Source organism: Anser brachyrhynchus (assembly GCF_964034855.1).
Source record: "Anser brachyrhynchus genome assembly, chromosome: 14".
Taxonomy (NCBI): domain Eukaryota; kingdom Metazoa; phylum Chordata; class Aves; order Anseriformes; family Anatidae; genus Anser; species Anser brachyrhynchus.
The window spans coordinates 7,064,909-7,087,162 of record NC_137709.1 but is presented as its reverse complement, the minus strand read 5'-3'; the positions used below and the strand labels follow the sequence as shown (position 1 = coordinate 7,087,162).

At 42.3% G+C, this 22,254-nt stretch overlaps 1 protein-coding gene across 2 annotated transcripts in view; it reads right to left on the bottom strand.

Moving 5' to 3' along the window:
- Positions 1 to 22,254, bottom strand: part of GRIA1 (glutamate ionotropic receptor AMPA type subunit 1) — a 187,058-nt gene that overhangs the window by 33,558 nt on the left and 131,246 nt on the right. For both annotated transcript variants that reach the window (XM_080555266.1, XM_080555267.1), the window contains 6 exons: positions 13,621 to 13,782; positions 12,292 to 12,459; positions 8,621 to 8,725; positions 6,406 to 6,516; positions 5,233 to 5,439; positions 3,740 to 4,110 (listed from right to left, as the gene is read on the bottom strand). In XM_080555266.1, the coding sequence (XP_080411392.1) occupies positions 3,740 to 4,110; positions 5,233 to 5,439; positions 6,406 to 6,516; positions 8,621 to 8,725; positions 12,292 to 12,459; positions 13,621 to 13,782 (1,124 nt within the window). The remainder of the gene's footprint in view (positions 1 to 3,739; positions 4,111 to 5,232; positions 5,440 to 6,405; positions 6,517 to 8,620; positions 8,726 to 12,291; positions 12,460 to 13,620; positions 13,783 to 22,254) is intronic.

Here is a 22,254-nt window from a genome sequence, read left to right as displayed (position 1 = left end):
CTGTTTCAGACTTCACTGATTTCTGCCTGCTACTGTATATGTGAAACCACTCACAACTCCAAAATGTTGCTTTTCCCCCATTCTGCTGTGTTTCAGTCAATACTTTGAAGACAAAGATTTCTAAGGGCAATTACAGGGACCATCTCACCTCAAATAGGACAATTTACTCTGTGTTGTAATGACTGAACCACATCACCAGTCAAGTGCTGGTACAGAAGGGGGATTGCACACTCCAGTGGGAAACTTCAAAGAGTTCCCAGGCTCTTTTTGGACTCATTGGGGTGGGTTCCTTGCCCATGTTCATGTTGCAGCCTCCAAAGTCACAACACAGACTGCCATCAGCTATGGCTGGGACCTTCCACGACCGGTCGCTGTATGGGCTTTGTCATGCTCATTTAGACTACACTTAGACGTAAAAGCTTCAGAGCTTAAGGGACACCAGTCGACCTCTCCCTCAGAAACTTCACTCTGCAAAAGAGACTATGAGCATATAACCCATAGGTATGCTCTGTCTTGGCTATCCACAGGTCATCAAATTCACAACATATCTTCGAAGTGCTTGGCAGTTTGTGACGAGCATACTTAAAAGGCTAATTAAAGTTCTGGCTAGTAAGTCTGTCCTTAAAAAGGACACAGTTTTCCTTCAAAAGCAAATTTTGGTCTCAGTGAGGGACTGAAGTTCCCCGGGGACTGGTCTGAGACTGAGGAACGCACTTTTACAAGAGCAAGGAGTTGCTGCAAACCTCACCACCTGCTGTGCTGAGCGATGTGTCTTGCGGTTTTGATCTTCCTTTTTTTTTTATGACAAATACATAGTGGCATATGCACTTGAAAAAAAATATGCTCTGCAAAAAAAACCTCCAGACAAATTTCCCCTACTCCTTCCCAAAACAAAACTGAAATAAACAAACCAAAACCTCTACAAAAACAAAATACACCCCTGCACTTGCTCCTTTCTGCTGGGGAGAGAATGACAGAACAGATGTATAACAGAAGCTATTTATGTTGATTAATACATTACTGGGGAGATGCTGAGAGATTATAGTGATAAGTTTAGAAGCAACCGTATAGGAAATATATTGGAACAGAGCAGATCTCCACCTGCCCACCATGTCGTTCTACCAAGTACTCATTTCTAAGTGATGTGTCACAGAAATCCTGCACCAGGTTCGTGTGAAAAATACATGTGAAAGATGGAGCGCACTCAGAGCCTTTCTGTACAACAACATCCTACGGAAATTCTCACCCTCCTGCTTCCTCCTTGCTTTCACATTTCACAGAAATATTCCTCTCCACCTGCAACCATCACAAGGAGCAGTACTCAGAGTACAGGGAGTTATAATAATTCCCATACTTCGGTTTTCAAATTCTCTCTTCTTGCAAGTATTTGTAGTCAGAAAGTGCTTTTCTGCTCCATGCTAAAGTATAGATTCCAATGACACTGGAATTTTCGTTATCAAGATGATCAAAACGACATGAAAATAATAATGACACAATCCTTTGCATTTCCAATTTCAAAGCAAAACAAAACAACACTTTGAAATGGTGATTCAAAGCATGTTGTTTAGCTAGAGCAAATCTTGTTATTTGGATCAAAATCACCGATTTTCCCTGATACTTTTTTATTAAAGATATTTCAGAATTTGCTGTTCCACAAAGCCTCAGCTTTTCACCTATATACTCTCCTCTTTGGAGCTGAAACTGGCTACAGAAAACTCCCCAAAGGAAGACATTTTCTTTGCTGAATAAGAGGAATAATGATGATAAAAACAGCAATGATAAAAACAATGGCAATAGCCTGATCCTAACACATGGGGCCGCGTTACAAGACAGCAATAAAGTTGAAATTCCCTCTGCAGGGAAGACTTTGTGAGTGCTCCTGCTACACTCCTACTAATCAATGATCAGATGATAAAACATAATCATAAAAGCTGTCACTATCAAAATGCCCTGCAAGCCCTTATTTCCCGGCTACCACAAGCTCATTAATATTTGGATAAATTGGCATCCGATGGTCAACAAGCTGGTGCCTGGCCTCCCCCCGCCATCCTGTGGGAGCAGGGCTGAGCTGCACGCTGTTATCTCCACTTGCTGACAGTCGTGCCTACTTCTCCTCCCCCGAGTTTTGATGCCATCTCAGCATCTGGGAAATTAACTCCTATCGACTGCATTCACCCGCAACACATCTCTCTGTTCAAATTTCCTTTGGAGAGAAGGAAAACAAAGCAGAAAAAAAAATGGAGGGGGGGAAGAAAACAAAAGGCGTCTTTGCCATCTGCTTTTATCAGAACATCACTTCTGATGTCACCATAGCATGCGAATGCAGAAAATGCATATATTGCCTGTAGATTCATTCTTGTGACTGGCAGTACCTCTGTTTTCAGTCAAACCAGGCTAAAATTTTTCTTAGTCTGAACTGTGACAGGCAACTTTCCTGGCCCGATGAGGTTGCATGTGAACCTCAGGTGTGTGAGCGGTGCAGACATACACTGTGCCTCAGAGCCACGGGAGGAAGAATGACAGCAATCGTTCAGTTTGGTGCTTGACCCGTCCCCATGCTCTCCCTCCAACGCCCCAGCAGCCCTCCTGGGAGTGACAGGTACATGCGATCTGCACACAAAGCCACAGCTCGTTATCCCTTGTCCAGTCTCACAAATCCTAAGTACCTCTGCCCCTGATACAACACAGGAAGTGTCAAAAGTGTTATCCCAGGCTCACCTGTGGTCCTGCCTCATATGAATATACGCATATCACAAGAAAATCCCCATAGCCATCGCAGACATTACTTACTGGGTACACAACCTGGGCAAATAAATAACAAAATGCTTACAACTATTTAGTTCCTATGTTTTTAATTCTTTTTCTTATCTTTTACCTCTGTATGAACAAAGCATGAAGGTTATGTGTATAATGGGCTCCTGTAATGGACAAAATCTCTACCATAAAACTTATGGGAACAGAACTCTCAAAAAGGAAGGAGGTATTTCCAAACCTTATTTACAAACAGATCTCTGTTTTTGACTCTGTCATAGATTTACACCTTCTGCATTTCATGCATTTTTTCAGCCCCCCTTATATTGTGCTATCTTTTCCAAGGAAAATTACCTAAAATAATCTCAACAGTCTTTAATTAATACAGAGAATAAATGACTCCCCACCAGAAACCCTTTTAGGAACCCTTTAGACTTTGGTCCTATTGAACGTTCAAGCAGCAGAACTATTGACTGCAATGGGAACCAAAAGGAAAACTCTGTACTTCTCTGACCTTTCTAAAGGCCAATAATACTTAAAGCCACACAGTGCGCTCCGTAATGTTTGGCACAGACTTTAAAACCTTTTACTGGGCACCTACTACATTATTTCTCCCTACTTTACTACAATTTTATAGCTTCCCTAAAATGTTAGAATGACCTTTTTCTAATAGCAACACAATAAATGACTGAAAAAAATGGATTGCAAATCGGTGGCTTTAGAAAATTGTGTTTGCATTTTTGTAAATTCCCTCAAGAGAACTCCCCAGCATAAATTTAGAATGGTATTTTTATGGTCCCAAGTTTGAGGTCCCAAGTTCATGGCTGAGAGACCTGTGAACCCTTGGATACTTTCTGAATCACAAACTGATTCTGAAGACTATACTATGCTTCAGGAAAGAAGGTCAAAGAACCTGTTCATTTCCAAAGAATACAGAAAGATTAAATCTCATGAACTAGAAGGAGGTTCACTGAAGAAGATAACCCACCTTGGAGAAATATCACATCCTTGCTGCATGAAAGCTCCCAGGGAGAACCAGAGACTGTTGAATATCCCAAACTCATTCGTCTGATCATTGGCTGGCTGGTCCCTTCCTTCCTCAAATTCCTCTGTGTGCCACTCGTAAGGGCTGAAGCGGCTCACCAAGAAGAGGACAACACTCACTCCAATGTAAGCAAAAACAATGCACATCCATATTTCGTAGGCCAAAGGATCCAGAAAGGAAAACACTCCTGGTTTGGACTTCTGAGGTTTTTTTATCATGATAGAGATACCTAAACTCATAAATGGTTTGGAAAAGTCTATAACTTCTTCTCGAACCAGAGTGATGGTTAGTGGTGCCACAGCCACATCAGCTCTCTGAAAAGAAGAGATAGAGAAGAAGAAAAGATACTTGCATTCTGGTGATAAAATATATCTACTAACTCCAGCTTATTTGCCTTTGATCTCTGTTTAACCCCACTATCTGAGAAGTAATCAGACAAAACCAATTGCAAGAGAAATGTTAAAAAGAAACAGCCCATAATATTGGTGGATTATTTCCATTTTGTCACTACTGACCACCAGCTCTGTTTTGAAATCACAGTGTTTTCTTTTCCAGCCACCTAGCTCTTGTGTGATGTCACAGTCTGATGTAGATGACTTTTGCTAAAAGGGTCTTATCATCCAGACATCAAAAGAGGCAAGGAAAGGCCAATCACCTGAAAAAAGATGCCAGGATGTTTACTTCCATCAGAAACTGTTTTTTGATTGCATAACTGATGCAGGAGAAGAAGAAAAAAGTTCCAGTGACACTGACGTGCACTCTCCACTTATTTTATAATCAGTCTTGAAAATGGAAAGGGAAACGCATTGCAATGGTTGTTGGCACATCCCGTAGAGCTCCTGGCAGGGGACAGATCATCTTTCACTCTGGCATGGTAACACATAGACTTGGGCACTGATGCTCCCTACACCATCAAGGGTAAATTAGACCCCTCTGAAGAATTACTTGAAGCTCCACAGATGGGAACTATTGGAGCGAATCAGATTTAGAAGTGTAGGGTGCAGGGATATATCCGAGCAGATGGAAATGAGTGACTAGACAGAAAATGGTCAAGTCCTACTGTACACCAGTCATATACTGAGTTTTTGAAATCTTATCCTTCCTTTATCCTGCCTTTATCATGCAAATATAAAATATAGTAAAATTTGGAGATTCCACCCATGAGAAAGATTGACCTTTCAATACTTGTTCTTCCAGAAAAAAAAAAAAAAGAAAATCTTCCTGGAACTGTTGAAAGAAAACATTTTGATATGGGCATAAAATATGCTGTCCCACTCTAAATTAAAACATTTTATTTGGACTGATTATTTGCATTATCAGAGCTGCAGTCCTTAACACAGCACAGGCTGACAGAAAGCAGGGCTCCTTTTTACTCTAGGGCTTGAATGTGTTCTCAATACAAGACCTAAAGACAGCGGACAAGGTGGGACACTCACCCCATATACGAGTTCTCCCACCATGCCGTTCCACGTTTTGGTGTCGGGGTCCCGGGCTCCATACTTCCCGTCTCTGACAATCTCCAGCCTGTAGTGGTAGCCAACATGCTTTGCAATCTCAGCGGCAAGCTCCACACAGTAGCCTTCATACCTCTCGTTGCCTTCAAACTGGTTGGCATTTTTCTTGAGCATCACATATGGGTCTTCCTGGCACAGAGAAAACCAATATTGAGCCACGCTCCACCATTCTAGAGATGCATCTCAGGGACTCAGACTAGAGCATGGTGTGCAGCTTCTGGCCCTCTTGCAAAGCCCTAACTTTGTATTCCTGTACCAAAGGGCACAGTCAACACACAGAGGATCCATTTAGCAAGTACGAAGGGTGATTTTTATTCTGGCATTTTCTATTTTTTATGCAGAAACTGTGTGAAGCTTCTGCAGTGACAGACCCGAGGGCAACAGAGAAGCTGGGGGGATTTGGGCAACAAATCTTTCATTGTAGTTGCGTAAGGGATATTTAGTGCATCGGAGCTGTGAATTTTTACAGGCATGTCTGCCTATGTGGGCACAGGCAGAAACTAATTTGCCGGACAGGAAAAAGCCCTAAGGATGTTTAACTCAGTTTGTGTATTGTGCCTTCTGTGTAGATTCACAGCAAGCGTTCAACAAACAAGTTAGTAAAATTTCATCTGTTTCTGCAGGGTGAGTGTATACAATGACACACTACATGATACCATACATTATGGGGTACTTATTGTTCCTTCATGATTATAGTGGAGATTTGTTTTTAAAGCTATGATTCAGCCTCTCTGCACAATACAGCTTATCCTTCCAAAAATTACAGCCCACATTCTGTGGGCTAAACACAAAGCACAGGTATAATGTTCCTAATTTACCTATGCTGATGCCTCTACTATCTTGTCACAATCTTTTGTATTTTCTATACTTAAGCATGAGAGCTTTTTAATACCTATTTAATTAGCCACAGCAATTTTCAGATATCTTTATGGACCCGACAGGAAACAGTAAGTGCTGTTATTATTATTGTTATTATTGTTATTGCTATTATAAAAATGATACAGTACAAAGGAAGGCACGCGAGGGGGAAGAGGGAGTCAGCACATCAGGGAGATGAGGGAGAGGGGGAGCTGGGCTAGAAGTCGCAGCACTTACTAGGATAGTTGTGACTATGTAAGTCCTGTTCTGGAGACTCGTGGACTCATTGCCGGTTTGAGTATCTATGGCTGCTGGAACTAACTTTTCATCTTCATTCCAATAGCCAATCTGCCAAAGACAAAACCAGGACACCTCATGGGTATCTCTTTGTAATATTAACCAAGATATGTTAACAGGATCATTCAAGCAGGGGCCTTTCTCTCTGCAAGTTCATACCCAGCCAGAGATCTCTTCTCCTCATTCTTGATCTCTTTTGCTGGGAGAACCAGGATTTCCTCTGTCCCACCATGCCTACAGCCTGAGAATAATGTACACGATATGCTACAGTAGCAGGGTGCTTGTAAACACATAAAAATAAATGGCACACAGTAGTAGGGGATTATTACAATTCCCTGCCCTACCCCTACTTCAAGAGGTCACATTTCTCCTGTGTGACCTCTTACTAATTTTCTAATGGTGAATGTGCCTGCTGCCTGTCCAGATATGACAGGGTGACAAAATGCTATCTTGGTGCTGAAAGCCTGTATGAACATAGGACTGTTCCAGTATGAACATCAGTTGAAGAAAAAAAGAAACAACCCTGACCAATGCCAAAATATTTGGGGTTATGAATAAAATGGAACAGTTGTCATAGGAAGAATTTTCATGTTAAACTGTGATTATTAATAACTAGGATTTGGGCTGATCTGTAACTGCCTGCAGGTAAAGCCGAGTACCAACGAGTATCAATGGGAAAATTGTTGTTAAGGTTATCCTCTCTGAGGGCTTGATTTTGTAAGAGGTTTTCCATCACCTCATGTATCTATGAAGTTTCCTGAGCTTTGGTCAAGTGAAAGGAATTTCTTATCCCACTAAACAGGAAAAGGTATGAACACAGGGTATGACCAGGAGCCTGCTGATGGCAGATTAGGGATCATAACTAGGGAGAAGGAGAAAAAATCTACACAGGCTTCTCGTCGCTCTTTGCTGCGCAGAGAAAAGGAAAGGCGTGCGAGGAAAGAGCTTTCAAAGCTCTGCCCTAGGGCAACATAAGTGCAGACATGTATGTTTGTTTTGCACTTTTAACCTGGTGTATCTAAGACACAGTGTGCATCCTGGCAGTCATGTACGTGTCTTCTAAACAAATACTATTTCTGTCACTAAACATACAGCAAAATCAAGACGTTTAACCATTCTATTTCTTCTCCTCTAGACTCCCTCTGGACTGCCAACATTTTTTCTGGAGTTCAGAGCCCCATACTGGACATAATACTACATTTGTCCTCTTATGAATACGAAGTAGAGGAGAAAGATCACTTTGCATGTCTTCAAAATAATTTATTTTATTTCTTAATGTGGAATTTGAAATTTTTTACATGACACTGCTGATTTGTGGGAGTCATTGGCTACTCTCAGGTGTAAGCGTGAAGGGGGGGGACTGTAAGTGTGGGACTATCGCTATTTGTAGTTTTTCCTAGTTTTAAACAAGTATTGTTTTGGGGGGGTGGAGGGATTCCAGTGCAGAGGGATTACAGTGAATGCTCCATTCCAAATTAGCAGCTCTCCTTTATCCATGGAATACCGCTGTTCTTCAAATAGATAATGTGTACAGTGGGACAAAAGTGCTTGAAGTTAGATCATCAAAAGCATCAGTGTTTCAAGAGCTTCATGCCCCTGAAAAAAAGTAAAATTTTTCAGTGCCTGGGATATAGAAAGGGACCAAGATCCCAGAACAGCAGAAATGCCTGCAGAGCAATCAGGACATAGTAGTAAACATCTTGCGACTTTAAGGAGAGCAAAATAAGGTCAAAATAAAGGGTTTCCCTGCACTGGTTAGGGCAGACAGGTTCTGCCTAGCTCTGTCTTGGCTCACTCCGTGGAAAAGAAAACCGGGAGAGTGAAAACAGACAGTCGTGTAGCTGGGCCTGAGCCAATGTGCCCTGCCAATAGCAAGACTGAGTGGGCCAAGCTTTCCTTTCCTGGAAATCCCTGCTCCACAGCTAAGATGCCCTTCTTACTCTTGATAACCCCTTCCATATGTTGTATTTTTCAGTAATACACCATGAGTTCTCCCTTGTGCTTGGCTTTCCTCATGCAGAGAGCTAGGAATGCACTCATGGTGACTCCACATGCAAGCTTCACGAGCAGAAATGTCTGTTGAGACCTAACCGCATCATAATTCGAACAGAGGGCTGGTGCCAGACACAGGACCTGAAGTCTCTTTCTCTGTTACCTTTCTGATCCCATCGTGTTTCATCTCAATCACATGGAGGGTGTAGTTGGTCCTGCGTCCCTTCTCGTTAAACTGAACGTTGCCAGACAGTCCTTCAAAACGGACCTTAAAGACATAAATATCAGAGAGCAAATCGGTCAGCATCCCACAGGGTGGGGATGTTTTGTTTCACTGTTTCAGCAGCAGCAAGAAACAAGGGGAGGAAGGATGGACAATGCTGCCACATCCCTCAGATTCCTGCATAAGAGCTAGATCACATGTGCGAGCCCATCACCTTTTGGGACGTGACAGTGAGCTAAATCAGCTCTGAACTCCTTAGGTTTTGTGTTTTTTTGTGTTGTCCAAATCTAACCAGGAATCGGGATCTGGGAAAAAACTTGTCAGTCCAAACCAGGAACTGCAGTTGCAGGAAATACGAAACTGTGGACATAGCTCCTAGCTGCTGCTTTTTAATAGAGAGGAGTCTATCAGTTAACAATCAAATGCTGCACCAGCCTAATAAAACCTAACAATCCAGTACTGTAAATGAGATTTGCATAGGAAGCTTTGAATCATAAATCTCTGCTGATGACACTGCCAAGTTGAAGAGCATTGCTCAGGCATCACATCCCACTTCCTTAATTTTTCCTCTCAATGTGGGTATTTCACTTTTTGCAAAAGAGCAGGAATATGGGAAAAGGATTGTGAGTTTGCCTCTCTACAGAGGCCACGTGGAGGAGTACTCACACCACTGGAGTGGGAATGAAGGGTTTGTTCTCGGCCTTTTCACTTGCTTTGGACAAATCTGTACCCTCTGCAGTTGAAAGCTTACCATATGTAAAATGGGAACAGGTATTTAGCTGCCTTTTTAAGTGCCTTGAGAGCCTCAGAATAAAGATCGATGGTGAAGAAATGAGGATATATCACTATGGAGAAAAGCAGCTGCTAATCTGCTTAAACTGTGTTTGTTTTCCAGCTATTAGCACAAAGGTTTGTCATGAAAATGAACATCTGCCAGTATTTTCTGAAGCTGCTTCAAGTCAAGAGGTATACTTGATGACATTTGGAGAAACATGCTTTTCCCTCCTCACAAGAAACAACATGCCCATAAAAGATAGCTGTGCTGGAAAAGCACCATTGTCTTAAACACTCCCATGCCTGAAGCTCAGGCCACAGTTCATGCTTTGTGATTGGACATGCACTAAAAGGCAGATGTACTAAAGGCAATTCCTTCTATCTGTAGGAATGAAATCTTAATCCTGTGGTATCTGTGTAACACTGAGACAGCAAAAGGGATCTCTTTTCTGTCATTTACCATCCTAAGACCCCTATTAGGGCTCCTTTTTAAACTTGTTTTATTGACTAAAACTGTTCTGTCTTTAGCTAGATGTAGCTGTTTGTCATTGATGCAAATATTTCTTCTCTTTTTGTACAGTGAAAATACTATGCCCTCTGAATCATTATAAAATACAGTGAGGAATGATTTCAACAGTTCTAAGTACCAGTAAAATCAGCTGGAGACATTGAGAATGGAAACACATTTGTGTACAAGACATGGGCATGTGGTTCTCTGCTTGGAGAGCTGGAAGAGAAGGATGCTGCTGTGACCTCTGGTCTGCAGGGCTAGGCAGCAGTTAGGGACCACGTACCTGCTTGTTAGACTTGGTTACAAAAAAAATATTATGATAATTTTATCATAATAAATAATCATAATTCATCATAATAAATAATGATAATTTTATATTTTTTAAATAATAAGTACAACTTAGACCTCAGTCTTTTCAAAGTATAACTGAAAACTCTATGGATTGGCTTAAAGTAATATTCCGTGAGCATTTCCTGAAAAAAAAAAATCTTATTTCCTGTTAATAAAAGCATACCTTTTGCTAAAATGTGTTAGATTTCGGTATTTGAAAATTGCAGAATGTTTCAAATTGCATTTTATTTTTGCTCCTGCCATCCATGACTCCTTCCTACACTAAACAAGAATGAGGCAATTCAAGAGCTTATTCAAGGCATTTGAGTAGAAATAAGTAGAGAAACTTTTTTCTTTTAAAAAGAGCATAATGTTTTAGGCATTAGAAAATGGAAGGTGAAGAGAAAGAACACTGAATATCAGTAAAAATTGCTGTAATTGTGAGTCTTTACAGAAAGGATAACTCAAACCTTCAACCTAATCATAAGTTCTTTCCATTTGCCTCTTTCTATAATGGAGTTATTGCTACAGCATTAAATGCTGGATGATTATTAAATTCATACTTAAAATTTCCCTTGGAGATTCCTTCCTTCACTGTATGTTTCGTAACCTTTTATTTTGACCATCACAACTAAACTGGTCAAACTTTTGGAAAATTATAATTTTTCAAAGGTAAAGAAACAATGTTGGCAAATTGCTGTTCACGTTCTTTGCTCAAAATCACCGCAGTTGAAAAATTAAGAGTTTTGAAAGTGATTGAATGAAGAGATGAAGAAACTTCTGAGGAGATTTTCAAGCACACACACAAAATTGTATTTTCTAGCCAAGACTAATTTTGATATCCTATTCTCATAAATTCAATAAAGGAAAATGCTTGAGAGCCCATTGCTCATCAGACGTCTTCCAAGTATTTCATGTTTATTAGGTAAGCGATCTCCCTAATGCATCAAGGAGGCTGATTTTATTATAAGAATTTGGAGAAGCTATGACAATGATTTGCCCAAGGTCATACAGAAAGTCAATGACAGGCTTGGGAATAAATCAAATACTAGCAGTCAAATCAAATAGAAGATTTGGTTTTAGAGGAATTTTTGTTTACCAGTAAGCCAAAACTAAATCAAAACAAAATATTTGGGAAAATGTATATATGATGCAAATTAACCAAATTAATTTTGTTCTTCTTGCTTTCTTCACGGTTAAGGAAAGAAGATCGGATAAGCTATATTTGGATAACACTGAGCTAGCAGTATTTGCATGGAATCCATCTATTTTTGACACAAATGTAGCACAGACTATCAGTAAGAAAGTAGAGAATGTGTCTGAAAAAAAAATTGCTAGAAACAAAGGTTAGTTTTGAAATTTAATGAAATTTTGAACTGTTCTACCTTTCTAAGTTTTTGATCTTGATCTAAGTTTTTTGATCTTTCTAATCTTTGAGAAGATTTTATTATTTTTTTTCTCTTGCACTAAGTTTAATATTGTTTTTTTTTTTTTAATTCAAATATCTAAGTATTTATGCAGGATGAAAAAGCAAGATTTTCAGATTATTAAGGAATAAACTTTCTTAATGTCTGTTATTAAGACTTTTACCAACTGCCACAGTATGAACCAAGCTATAATCTGGGCTGTAAGAACATTTTGAAGTCAGCCAATACATAAGGCAAAATTCACAATCGCGAACTAAAGCAGAGTTCACAGAGAGTTGAAGAAGCTTCAGGAAATGTGGCCTGTGCTGGTCCCTCTTTTGTGAAGCGGGAGATAAAAATAGGGCCCATGACCTGATGGGATAATATTTTGGCTTTTCCATCCCAGAACATCAGAAAAATCACTTTGATGGGCTCACCCCTGAACTGTTTGGAGACCTGGATCTTATGTGGAAGGATCAGTTTCCCAGCCTAAGCAAGCTGTTTGAGCACTTCTGTTACGTGCCCATCTTCCCCCACCCATAGGCTACTATGACTGTCCCCATGGCACATGCATCAGTTGGGTTGCAAACCTGCTGCAGTGCTCTCTGGATGTCGATGCCCTGTCCCCAGGGCACGGCGGGATTGGCAAGGCAGTCCCCGGCATTGCCACGACGGGAGATGTCGATCCGCTGCCTCCGCAGGTTCTGAAATGCCTCAGCCATCACCCGGACGCCGTCATACGTAAGGGCTGATGTGTACTAGAAAGAGAAAGAGTTGCACATTGCCAATCAGGCTTAGTTGACCTCAGGCGTGTTACAGTGGTTTGGCAGCTTTTCAGATTATTTGCTCTGTTTTCACCCTCTCATCTCTGGAGTTCAGCAGCCTGTTGCACCCTGTAATCACTGCTGTCTTGGTGACTTGCGATAGTTGATGCCTTCCCTCCTAGAGGACAGGAAAGTTAAGCAGAAGCTCCTAATTTACCTTTTGCTCTTCTAGCCCAGTTGCTTTCAGATTGCTCTCCCTGAAGAGGACTCTGCCTTAAAAGCCATTCACCTGTTACCCAAGTCTTTCTGTTTAATTAGAATCATTGACATGAACTTTTAAGGAATACATTATACAGTGTGAATGTGAGACTATCAGATCTGCTAAACCAAGTAACAAGTCACTCCTCCTGGTCATGGACGGAGGCCAAAAAACTCCAGTGTGCAAAAAGTCTGCAAAGAATGAGTTTATTCAAGCAGAAACTTGTACAGAAACAAGTAAAACTCTGGTATGAACAGAAACCATTGAAGTTGATTCGTTTTCATGTGATCACCTACTGATTTATTTGTTTTCAGCTTTCTTAAAATATTTCCAAAGTTGACATTTCTATTGTGGAGTGTTTGCCACAAGTGTATTTGTTTCCAAATGTCAGATAGAAAAAAAAAAAAAAAAAGAAACAAACAAAAACACAACTCCTCCCCGCCCCTTGACAGCTTCAGAGTCTTCTGGTCTGTATTAGGAATTAAAATTTATTTGCCCTCTATCGTACACTCTGATTTGAAATGTTCAGAAACAACATCTGGAAGGGCTTTATTATCACTGGATATTTAGCAAGTGGTTAAGTCAGTGCTTAAGGAGTTAATAAGGATTTTTTTTTTCCATCCTGAATATTATGAGATGTTTAGTCCTCAGCTTTCAGAAAGGTAAAAGCGAAAAGACTGAGTGAACACACTAACTTGTGCACTGAGCAGCCAGCAGGTACTGCCTAGTAACATTCAGACAATGCTGAGGCACCTAGAACAGATAATGTTCACAATTATATTAACTGACAGGTGTTCAGAGTGAGATTAAAGAGCTCAGTGTGATCATGAAGAAGTGAGAGTAACTTGATCTGGGCCAGAAGGACCCTAGCTTAAATGATTTTCTTTATTACTTGCCTTTGGTCTCTTCCAGTCCACACGAGGGTGCTCCCTGGCATCATTATTCCTCCACTGCTGCATGATCCTGGCAGGAACAGCATCCGTGTAATTCACCAACTGGAATCCAGTTACATTGGCTCCACTCTCCCTGAATTTTGTCAGATCAATATCCATAAATCCCTGGTACAGGAGAGAAACAGGAGACACTCATCAGACGAACACATCTCTGGGCGGCTAACATGAAGTCTGTCTACTTATGAATTTGTCAGCCAGCATCGGAAAAACCTCTTCCCTCTGCAAAGTAAGGCCCAGTTCTAAGAGAGGTTCCACTCCCTGACCACAGGGTGAACTTACCTTTCACATGGGCAACAGAGAGGCCCTGAGCTGGGGATATCCTGCAGCTTCCATCCAGGGAGACAAATAGTCATATCAATACCAGGTCGTTTGCAAGAATGCTAGCAAAATAATAGAAAAATGTATTCCAAATAATGCTAGGATGAAAATAAAAAATTCTTGGCATTTTTGGGAAAGAATTATTCACCCAGCCCTAACATTTAAGCACTGTCACCACTAGAGAGGCTACTTCTTGCCAAGTCACAGTTTGTAGGGAAAAACAAATCCTGGTCAATGAACTTTCAAGAAGTGAGTGGTCAGCTAGCCTGCCAAAGGATTTATCTGTTAGAAAAGACAGGTTGTAGAATTTACTACTCTGGGAGAAGAAAAAGGCTTTTTTTTTTTTTTCTTTTTTTCTTTCAGATTAATGAAATATATTTATTTGGTTTTCTTATTGTTCTCCCCTACCTCTTGCCCACTGGAAGTGATGAAAACAAATGTGCAAATACACACGCTTTGGGGTGGCATTATTGAATTAATCATTCCCACTGAGACAGAGGCAAAAAAACAATTAGAGAGACACTGCAAGCAGTAAGGAGAAAAGGACATTTTGTGGCCTCCCAGCTTTGATCCCATCTCTTCAGCACTGCTGGTATTCAAAACTATTTGTTGTGCTCCTTTGCCCAAAGCAGGTGCTTGACTAGAGGCTCGGTCCTCCGGCTTGGGCTGCTGTGTGCGGGAGAGGTGGAGAGGTGGAGTCCGGTGCTTTTTCTTTTGAAATACAGGCACAGGAGATGCAGTCAATTATTTTCCCTGGTACCATTAACAACCACAATGTATGCAGGAAAATGAATGAGGGAATCATGCACAATGTAATCATTTGGGCAATAAACAGTTTGTTCAGGCTCTGCCTTCCCCCTCCATCGCCTGCTGTTGGTGCATGTTCTCCTTTCAGCCTACCACCGAGCTCCTCTCCCCATTTGCTCTCAAATATATGATGATGGTGTGAGTTAAAAAAGCCAGGGCACATCACTCCCACAAGACCCTGGTCAGGTTCCCAAAATGGTGCTCCCTGTGCATAGGCTGGGGGAGCTAATTAGCTCATTAACTTCCAAGGTCAGGATCAAGCCGTTAGATGGAAACCCGTTGTGGGAAAAGACAGCTTGCAAGGAAAAGACTAAATTGCTCTCTTACATCAGCGTCAGACTGAGAGAGTCATAAGTGACTCAAAAATGCCTTTAAAGACTCACACTTTTTCTTCCGGCTTTTTGTAAGCAATTTAACATCCACTTACAGGCTGAGGATTGGATGGGGATGTACAGATGCTCTAAATAGATGATTTGTTTAGCTTCAAAGTGCAGTGATTTAGGTTAAAAAAAAACAGTGGTATTTTGTGAGTACATATTCCTCAGAATGCTGGTTTAACCCACATCAATCTTGTTTGTAATTGCTAGCGTAGGGGTTTCAGAAAGCCAGAGCTGTGATTAATGAATAGGAAATGCAGCATGGTAATTGTCTCTGACATCTTAATGCATTTCAGGCCAAGTGGTTTTTGACACGCAGAGCTCCTAAGGTTCAGTAAGAGGGACCTCACAGGTTGCCAACTGGTTATTCATGGCTAGGACCAAATTACACTGACATTTTGCTGCTGGGAGGTGCTCAGGGGAAAAAGATCTGTCAAAAGAAACTACCACACAGCAACTTGAAGTTTGTGCCACCAGCTCCTCCTTGGAAGGCCTACAAAGGCATGAAGAAAGGTCCAAGTTCACAACAGAGTGTAAGGTGTCTGGTGTCCTTAACCCCTGCAAGAAGCAGTTTTATATAGGAAAATTCAAAAAAGACTGTGACACCAGAGACTAGACAGCAGTGGTTAAAAACACCGCCTTTAATTCAAACCAAACCGTCCTGAAAGTGAAGAAAATATTCAATAATATTCATTGGGATTTGTCTTATACAAAGCTTAAAAATAATCTGAATAGATAAAAGGAACAATTTCTTCCTGAAGACTACACTAATTTTATACTATTTTTTTTCTCCAGTGGTTTATTTTTGTTTTTATTTTTTTAAAGTATGGAGACCTCTGAAGTTTATCCATTTGTTCAAGACATTTGGAACCAGGGAGGACATCATTAACCTTGGATATGTCCTTACATTTTGACTGTTATTAACTGCTTAAATAACTGTTTTCACCTGTTATCCCTCCTCCACATGCCCCAGTACAAGGTCAGTACAGGACCTTGTACTAATTACAAAGTAATTTTAATTACTGCACCACTGAAATCTGCTCAGAGCAGGTCTGGGTGACATGACAGCGAATGAACTGGGGAATACCAGAGGTCAGATATATTAGAAAGCAATTCCCAGAGGCTTGCTGGCTTACTGGCTCACATACAAACAAGAATATATCAAATTTTTTACAAATTGTCTCTTGAAAAGGTTTCTACTAGTGAAGTAGCATCAGCAATTAAATACACTTATCTGTCTTTCTGGAAGACCAGTCAGTGCTTGTAAGAACAATTAGAACAGACAAATCACAATACCTGTAAGCAAAGAAGTCATCAGTCATCTGACATCTTGTACTAAAGGCACATGTTGCAAAAAAGGGACCTTTTATTTAGTTTTCAATTGACCGTACTTGGAAAACAGAAAATAAACCAAAAACAAACAAACCAACCAACCCAATTATCCAGGCTAACCTTTAGTCCACAGAAGGTAGGGGATGGAGACGAGCAGAGCAGCTGTCCCACTTGGGACACGATCGTTTAACCCACTGCGGTATCTGATCGCCAGTTATCTTACTGTTAGCGGACTGAGCAGGGCACAATGACTCTACCTAAGAAATAAATACAACCTGCCATCCTTAATATTAAAGTTTTATATAGTGCAGCTCCATGTGAGGACACCATGGGAAGAATTCAGAGGAATCTGGAGGCTGCAGCAGCTCCCTGCTGCCAGCGAGTGCCCGTGCCTGCATGCAGCCTGACTACACCCTTGGGCAGGTGCCCTTTATGCTCCAGTCCTGGACATGGCATCACAGATATTAATAATGCAAAGCCTCACACTACCAGAATTACGAAGAGAAAGAAGGTATAAAGTGAATGAGTGTTCCTTTACCTTGGAAAGCCTGTCTGACTAAGGATTGACTGCAACCCACTGCTGTGGGGCAGCAGCAGACGTGCTTGCAGCAATATGCTTTGTATCAACCAATTTGGGACAGAATCAGCACAGAAATGCTTCCCTTTGCCATCAAATCAAATACAGCAAGGAGTGAAAAGGGCTGGAATGAGGTTCTCCATGGGATCTCAACGGCCAAACCCTTTTCAAAAAATTACCAATGAATACTGCAAAAAGCTCTCTTTGCAGCCACGTCTGGAATACATCAGGCTGTACAGGAAAACAAGCGGAGCCTCTGGAATTTGATGCTATGTGAGTTTCTTCAGGAGCTTTAGACCTTGGCCGTTTGGTATTTATCTGTTGGACACTCAGGTGTCTGGCCTCACCTCCTTACTCAGCACCGCTGGTCCCCTGGGGAGGAAGAGGAGGAATGCAGGAGCCCATGCCCCAGCCCTGTGCCGTGCCTGCACCCCAGGCAAGCAGACACAGCGGGACCCAGAGGTGAAGCAAATCCCCTCTGGTCCCGGGCACTACCCAGGACACAAGTACTCAAAGGGAAACAACACTTCTGCAGGCACATTTCTCTCTGGGACCCATCAAAGCCATGCTGGAAGGGACACTGTGGCAGCCAGCCCACCCCCTGCCCTACAGCAGGATTAGCTGTCCCTTTTATTTAAGTTCACTTTGCAAAATAATCTCGGCAAAGCAGAAAGCACAGCCCCCTGCCTGTGCATGCAGGGAAAATGCCTGGCTTTCTCTGAACGCCATCAAATTAGCAGGCTGACAATAAACTACAAAAATCTGGACCCATCCGTGCTGACGGGCTGAGACAGCCTCCCTCCTCCAAGCCTGCTCTGACTCACAGCATCTGCAGCACAGTTCAAGCAACAGCCAGGCTCGGTTCAAAGGAGGCAACCTGCTCTTTAGCCCATACCACGGGCCGTTCTCTCTGCATTAATGAACATTGCAAAGCAATCACATGGAGAAGTCCTGCTGTTAGTAAATAGCATGGGCATCTGGTAAAGACCTTCATGTCTTCTAATAGAAAGCAGAACAGCACTGGGAAGGATTCTTTCCTCATTTTGTTTTCCTTGCTTCATCTGTTCTTTATGCTGTGCTTAAACTGAAACAATTTTTCAGCCAAAGGTTGTTTTACTGTCCCATTCGCTGCCTTGGTTCCGGGGAGAGGTGTCAGCAAGTCACACATTTATATTCCTCTCCACTGCTTGTGAGCTCAGTCATCAAAGGAAATGCATAATGCAGGAAGACTGATGACTTGAAATGGGCCTCATGAATCCATCTTGATTAACTGGTTCAGGAAGGATCTGCCTTGGAAAGAAAGTCCCCAGCAATGAGCTAGCTCCTTATTTATACCCTGAGCATCACCAGGAGCCAAGTCACCGAGCGGGCAGTGCAGACTGCTGTCAGGTGGCAGAGGGAAACCTCCCTCCTGCGTGCAGGACCCTCCTCAAGCCTGCCAGCTCCGCTTAGTTCCCTGCACGCCCCACCTCTCCCTCTCATTTCACTGCAGCAGCATCCTAAACTTCTGCCACCTCTTCCCACACAGAGGACGCCAGTGCCATTGCTCCTTCTGATGCGGAGATAAGGTCACACATCAGAGAGATGGGACGCCAGCCTGCCCAGCCCCTGGGAACACGGTAGGTAGGTAGCAGCAGTCTTCTCTTCCCTGCTTATTTGCAACAGCAGCTGTGGCAGAGCACCTCTCCCCTCCATACCCACCAGGTCCTGACGCCAACAGGCAGCTGGCCGCAGCCTCACCCTTCCCAACGCTCTCTGTATTTCGGAGTATTGGTGCTAATTGCTGGCCTTTTCCCCTCCAGGGTGCCTCCTGCAGTGCAAGGGGGCTGTTGAAGCTGCGGTGTGGGGCAGTGAAGGCTGAGCTGGGGGCATTCAGCAGCAGGTCCTCGCACACCTCCCACAGCCCCACCACAGCCCAGCCTAAAGTCTCCATGCTGCTGCTGCAAGTTTTGGCTTTTCGCAAGAGAAGGGACACTGGAGAGTCTAAGGACTGCTAAATTGCTGAGAAACACTGTTATTTTCTCTCTTCCCTTTGCATTTTCTGTGCCCTCCAGGGCCTCTGAAACAGCAATGTTCATCTCCAAATAGCAGACAGAAAATGTCCCTTTCTTGTGAACTGCCTGGAGAAGGCTTGATGGCTGAAGCTAAACCAGCCCCATCACCCCAGGAACAAGCATGCTCAAGTCTTCTCAGTCCCTTTCCATCTGGGATGAAGAGACTGAGGCCTTTTTTTCCCCCTTTATTTCATAAACTTGAGTCCCACACTGAAATATCCCCTTTTAAGCAAAAAGTGTTTAAGCAATTCACCCAAGCTCACCTAGAAACCTGTGGCAGCATCAGGAAACTGGCCCAGCTCTCATTAGATGCTCTCCCTGTATGGACCAAAATGCCAGACTGCCTCCCTCTACCAGATTTTGTGATTACAAGAAACATTGCAAAAACAAAACAATTGCTTCTGAATGGCTGTAGGTCCACAGAGTGAATGCAAAGTGGCTCCTGTCACTCCAAGGTACGCCGGCGTCATTCTGCAGGGAGCAGGAAGCTGAGTATTTCCAGACGGAGCATCCCTAATAAACTAAATTATCTTCAAGCTTGACTTCTCCAGTAAAATATCATTCCTCGCTCCCATCACTTTGAATTAATAAGGGGGGGGTGGGGGGTACGTCAAAGAAGGGCCCATCTGCTCAAATCTCAGTCCACCATGCCTTCCAACAGGAGAGGCCTTCTTCTCTTCTGCAGAATTATTAATTTGTCAGATCTTATTTTGGCAGCAAAACATGTGAGTTCTCACTGTAACACAGAGGTAAGCGAAGGAGGGAAAAGAACAACAGGAGGCTGGGGCACAGTCAGACAGGGTCCCTGTCCTGCAGCCGGATGAGTCTGTCTTTCCTGGTCTGTCAGCACAAGGCAAACCAGGTGAGGATTCAGACTTCAGGGACACAGGGCTGGAGATGACCAACAACATTTTTTTGCATAGTACTGCAGACATAAGGTTTTCTGTGTGTCATTATTTGCATCATCCCTATCCTACTGCCGCAACACATTCTGAATGTGATTGTACAGATCTTGGAGAGCTCAGCACAAGCAAAGGGACAGACACTTTAGGCAGATGTTTGTGCTTTAGAGAGCTTTCAGAGCAGAAACTGATTTAAAGGTTTGGGAAACATGCCGTGTAGTGACAGATGCCAGGACTTCAATCAAAGATATGATAAAGGGGTGACCTGATCACAGTTTACAAGGACCAAAACTTCAGTAATTGAATATCTAGTCTAGCAAACAAGCATAAATCTGATGGAGGAACCTGAGGCTTGGCAAGTTCGGACTAGAAATAAGCACTGATGAAGTCACCATGAGGAAGCTATTATGGATTTACATGTCGCCCCTTGCCAGTTGAGCTGGGGTAATGGATTAGGAAATGGGTGAGGAAACCTGTTAGTTTAACACCCTTTTGTTGTGATTTAAGCAAACATATTTTCTTCCAAAGTCTGTGATTTAATCTGTTAGTTACTCACCTGATGCTCAGTGATTTTTTTTAAGCCACTGTAAGTCGCACATGCTTTTGAGCCCTCATTAGCTGCTGCAAAAAGTCCTTCCAAAGGCTGCAGCTCAAATTCTCCTCTGTGGGCAATATTTATATCAAAACGAGATGATTTTCTTTTACATGAGACACTCTAATTCAAACAAAAATTAATTCAGGGCACTCCTGTGCCTTTTACTATCAATAATTCAGATGAGATAATGTTACAAGAGTTCCTTGTGCTTGATAATCTTCAAATTGGGACAGAAAAGCTGTTTGGAAGTGAAATGCAGGCCTCAGAAATTCCACTGGTACATTTTACTGTCCTTCTCTGCCTGGAAAGCCAAGTTTTCTCACGAGCCTACATGCACCAAACTCTCAGATTGGAAAGGTCTAACTGGCATAATTTTAGAAAGCCAAAAATAACTTAGGACATCTCTTTCCAACAATAGAATAGCAGTTTTGCCAGATCAGGCATCTTGAGATCCTACCAGGCCAAGAAGCCAGTGCTGTACACGTCCTTCCAGAAACTCCCATGAAGCTGTTTCAGACCAGTTACTGACGCAGCCCTGACTACTGCTGACCTCATTTGTCCCTTCATCCAGCAGGACTTCAGGGGCCAGGAGAACGTGTTAATACCTGAAGGTGATTCAAATAACCACGGCAGCCCTCAAGCAGATGGGTGGCTGAAAATCACATTTTAGCTCCAGGCAAGCTGAATCAGGGGCTCGGTGCAGGCAACGGAGTAATCAACACTGGACGGGGCCACCAGTGCATCTTTGTGCACTGGTCTTGTACCCAGCATCATGGGCACAGCAGGCTCTCCCCATGTGGTTGCAGAATACATTGCAGGTTGTGCACATTCTGCATGTCTTATTTTCAGGAGAAAAACAAACAAATAAATAAATAAATATCAAAGGGGCATATTTAAACCACAGGGGAATTGAACCAAACCAGCAGATTTTGCCTGACTCCTGCCCAAGCCTCTCTGCTGTCAAAGCTGCTGTACTAGTAACCTCCAAAACCATCACAACTGCTTGCAAAGTGGAACTCTGTCCACGGCCTAACTCAGCACTCACATATGCTGATGTAAAATGGCATAGGAAGAAACGCTTACTTAACTAATCGACTCTGTTTTTATCTTTATGTTTCCTTGCTACCCCTAGCATCAGCAATCTCACACACTTATCTATTCAACTTCAAACAAGAGCATTTGCTAAAAGAAGAACCTGGACTAATGCACCAAGAAAAAAAAAAAAAGGCTAAAACACTGTGTGTGGCAGCTGTCCTTAATACTTTTCTTTTAAAGACAGGTCACATGAATGTCACTTATTTTAAGACAAAAATTTTCCTCTGCCCAGGAGAGCTGACGTTCTCCCACTACTGACAGTAGTCAACCTACATCCCTGGTGTAGGAAAGACAGATACATGAAGCCAAGGTTATGGGGAACAAGTCAGTAACATCAAAAGAAAGAAATCCCAGAAGTTTCTAAGCTTGCTCCTCTGATGCTATTGACTTTATATTTTTTTCATTGTGGCTGCTAGACGATGCTCTCAAAAGCTGAGAACAAAGCTTAGAAAGATAAGACCCACAAAAACAAACACTTCTTAAAGTTGCCAAACCTCTTTGAATTCTAAAAAGAAAAAAA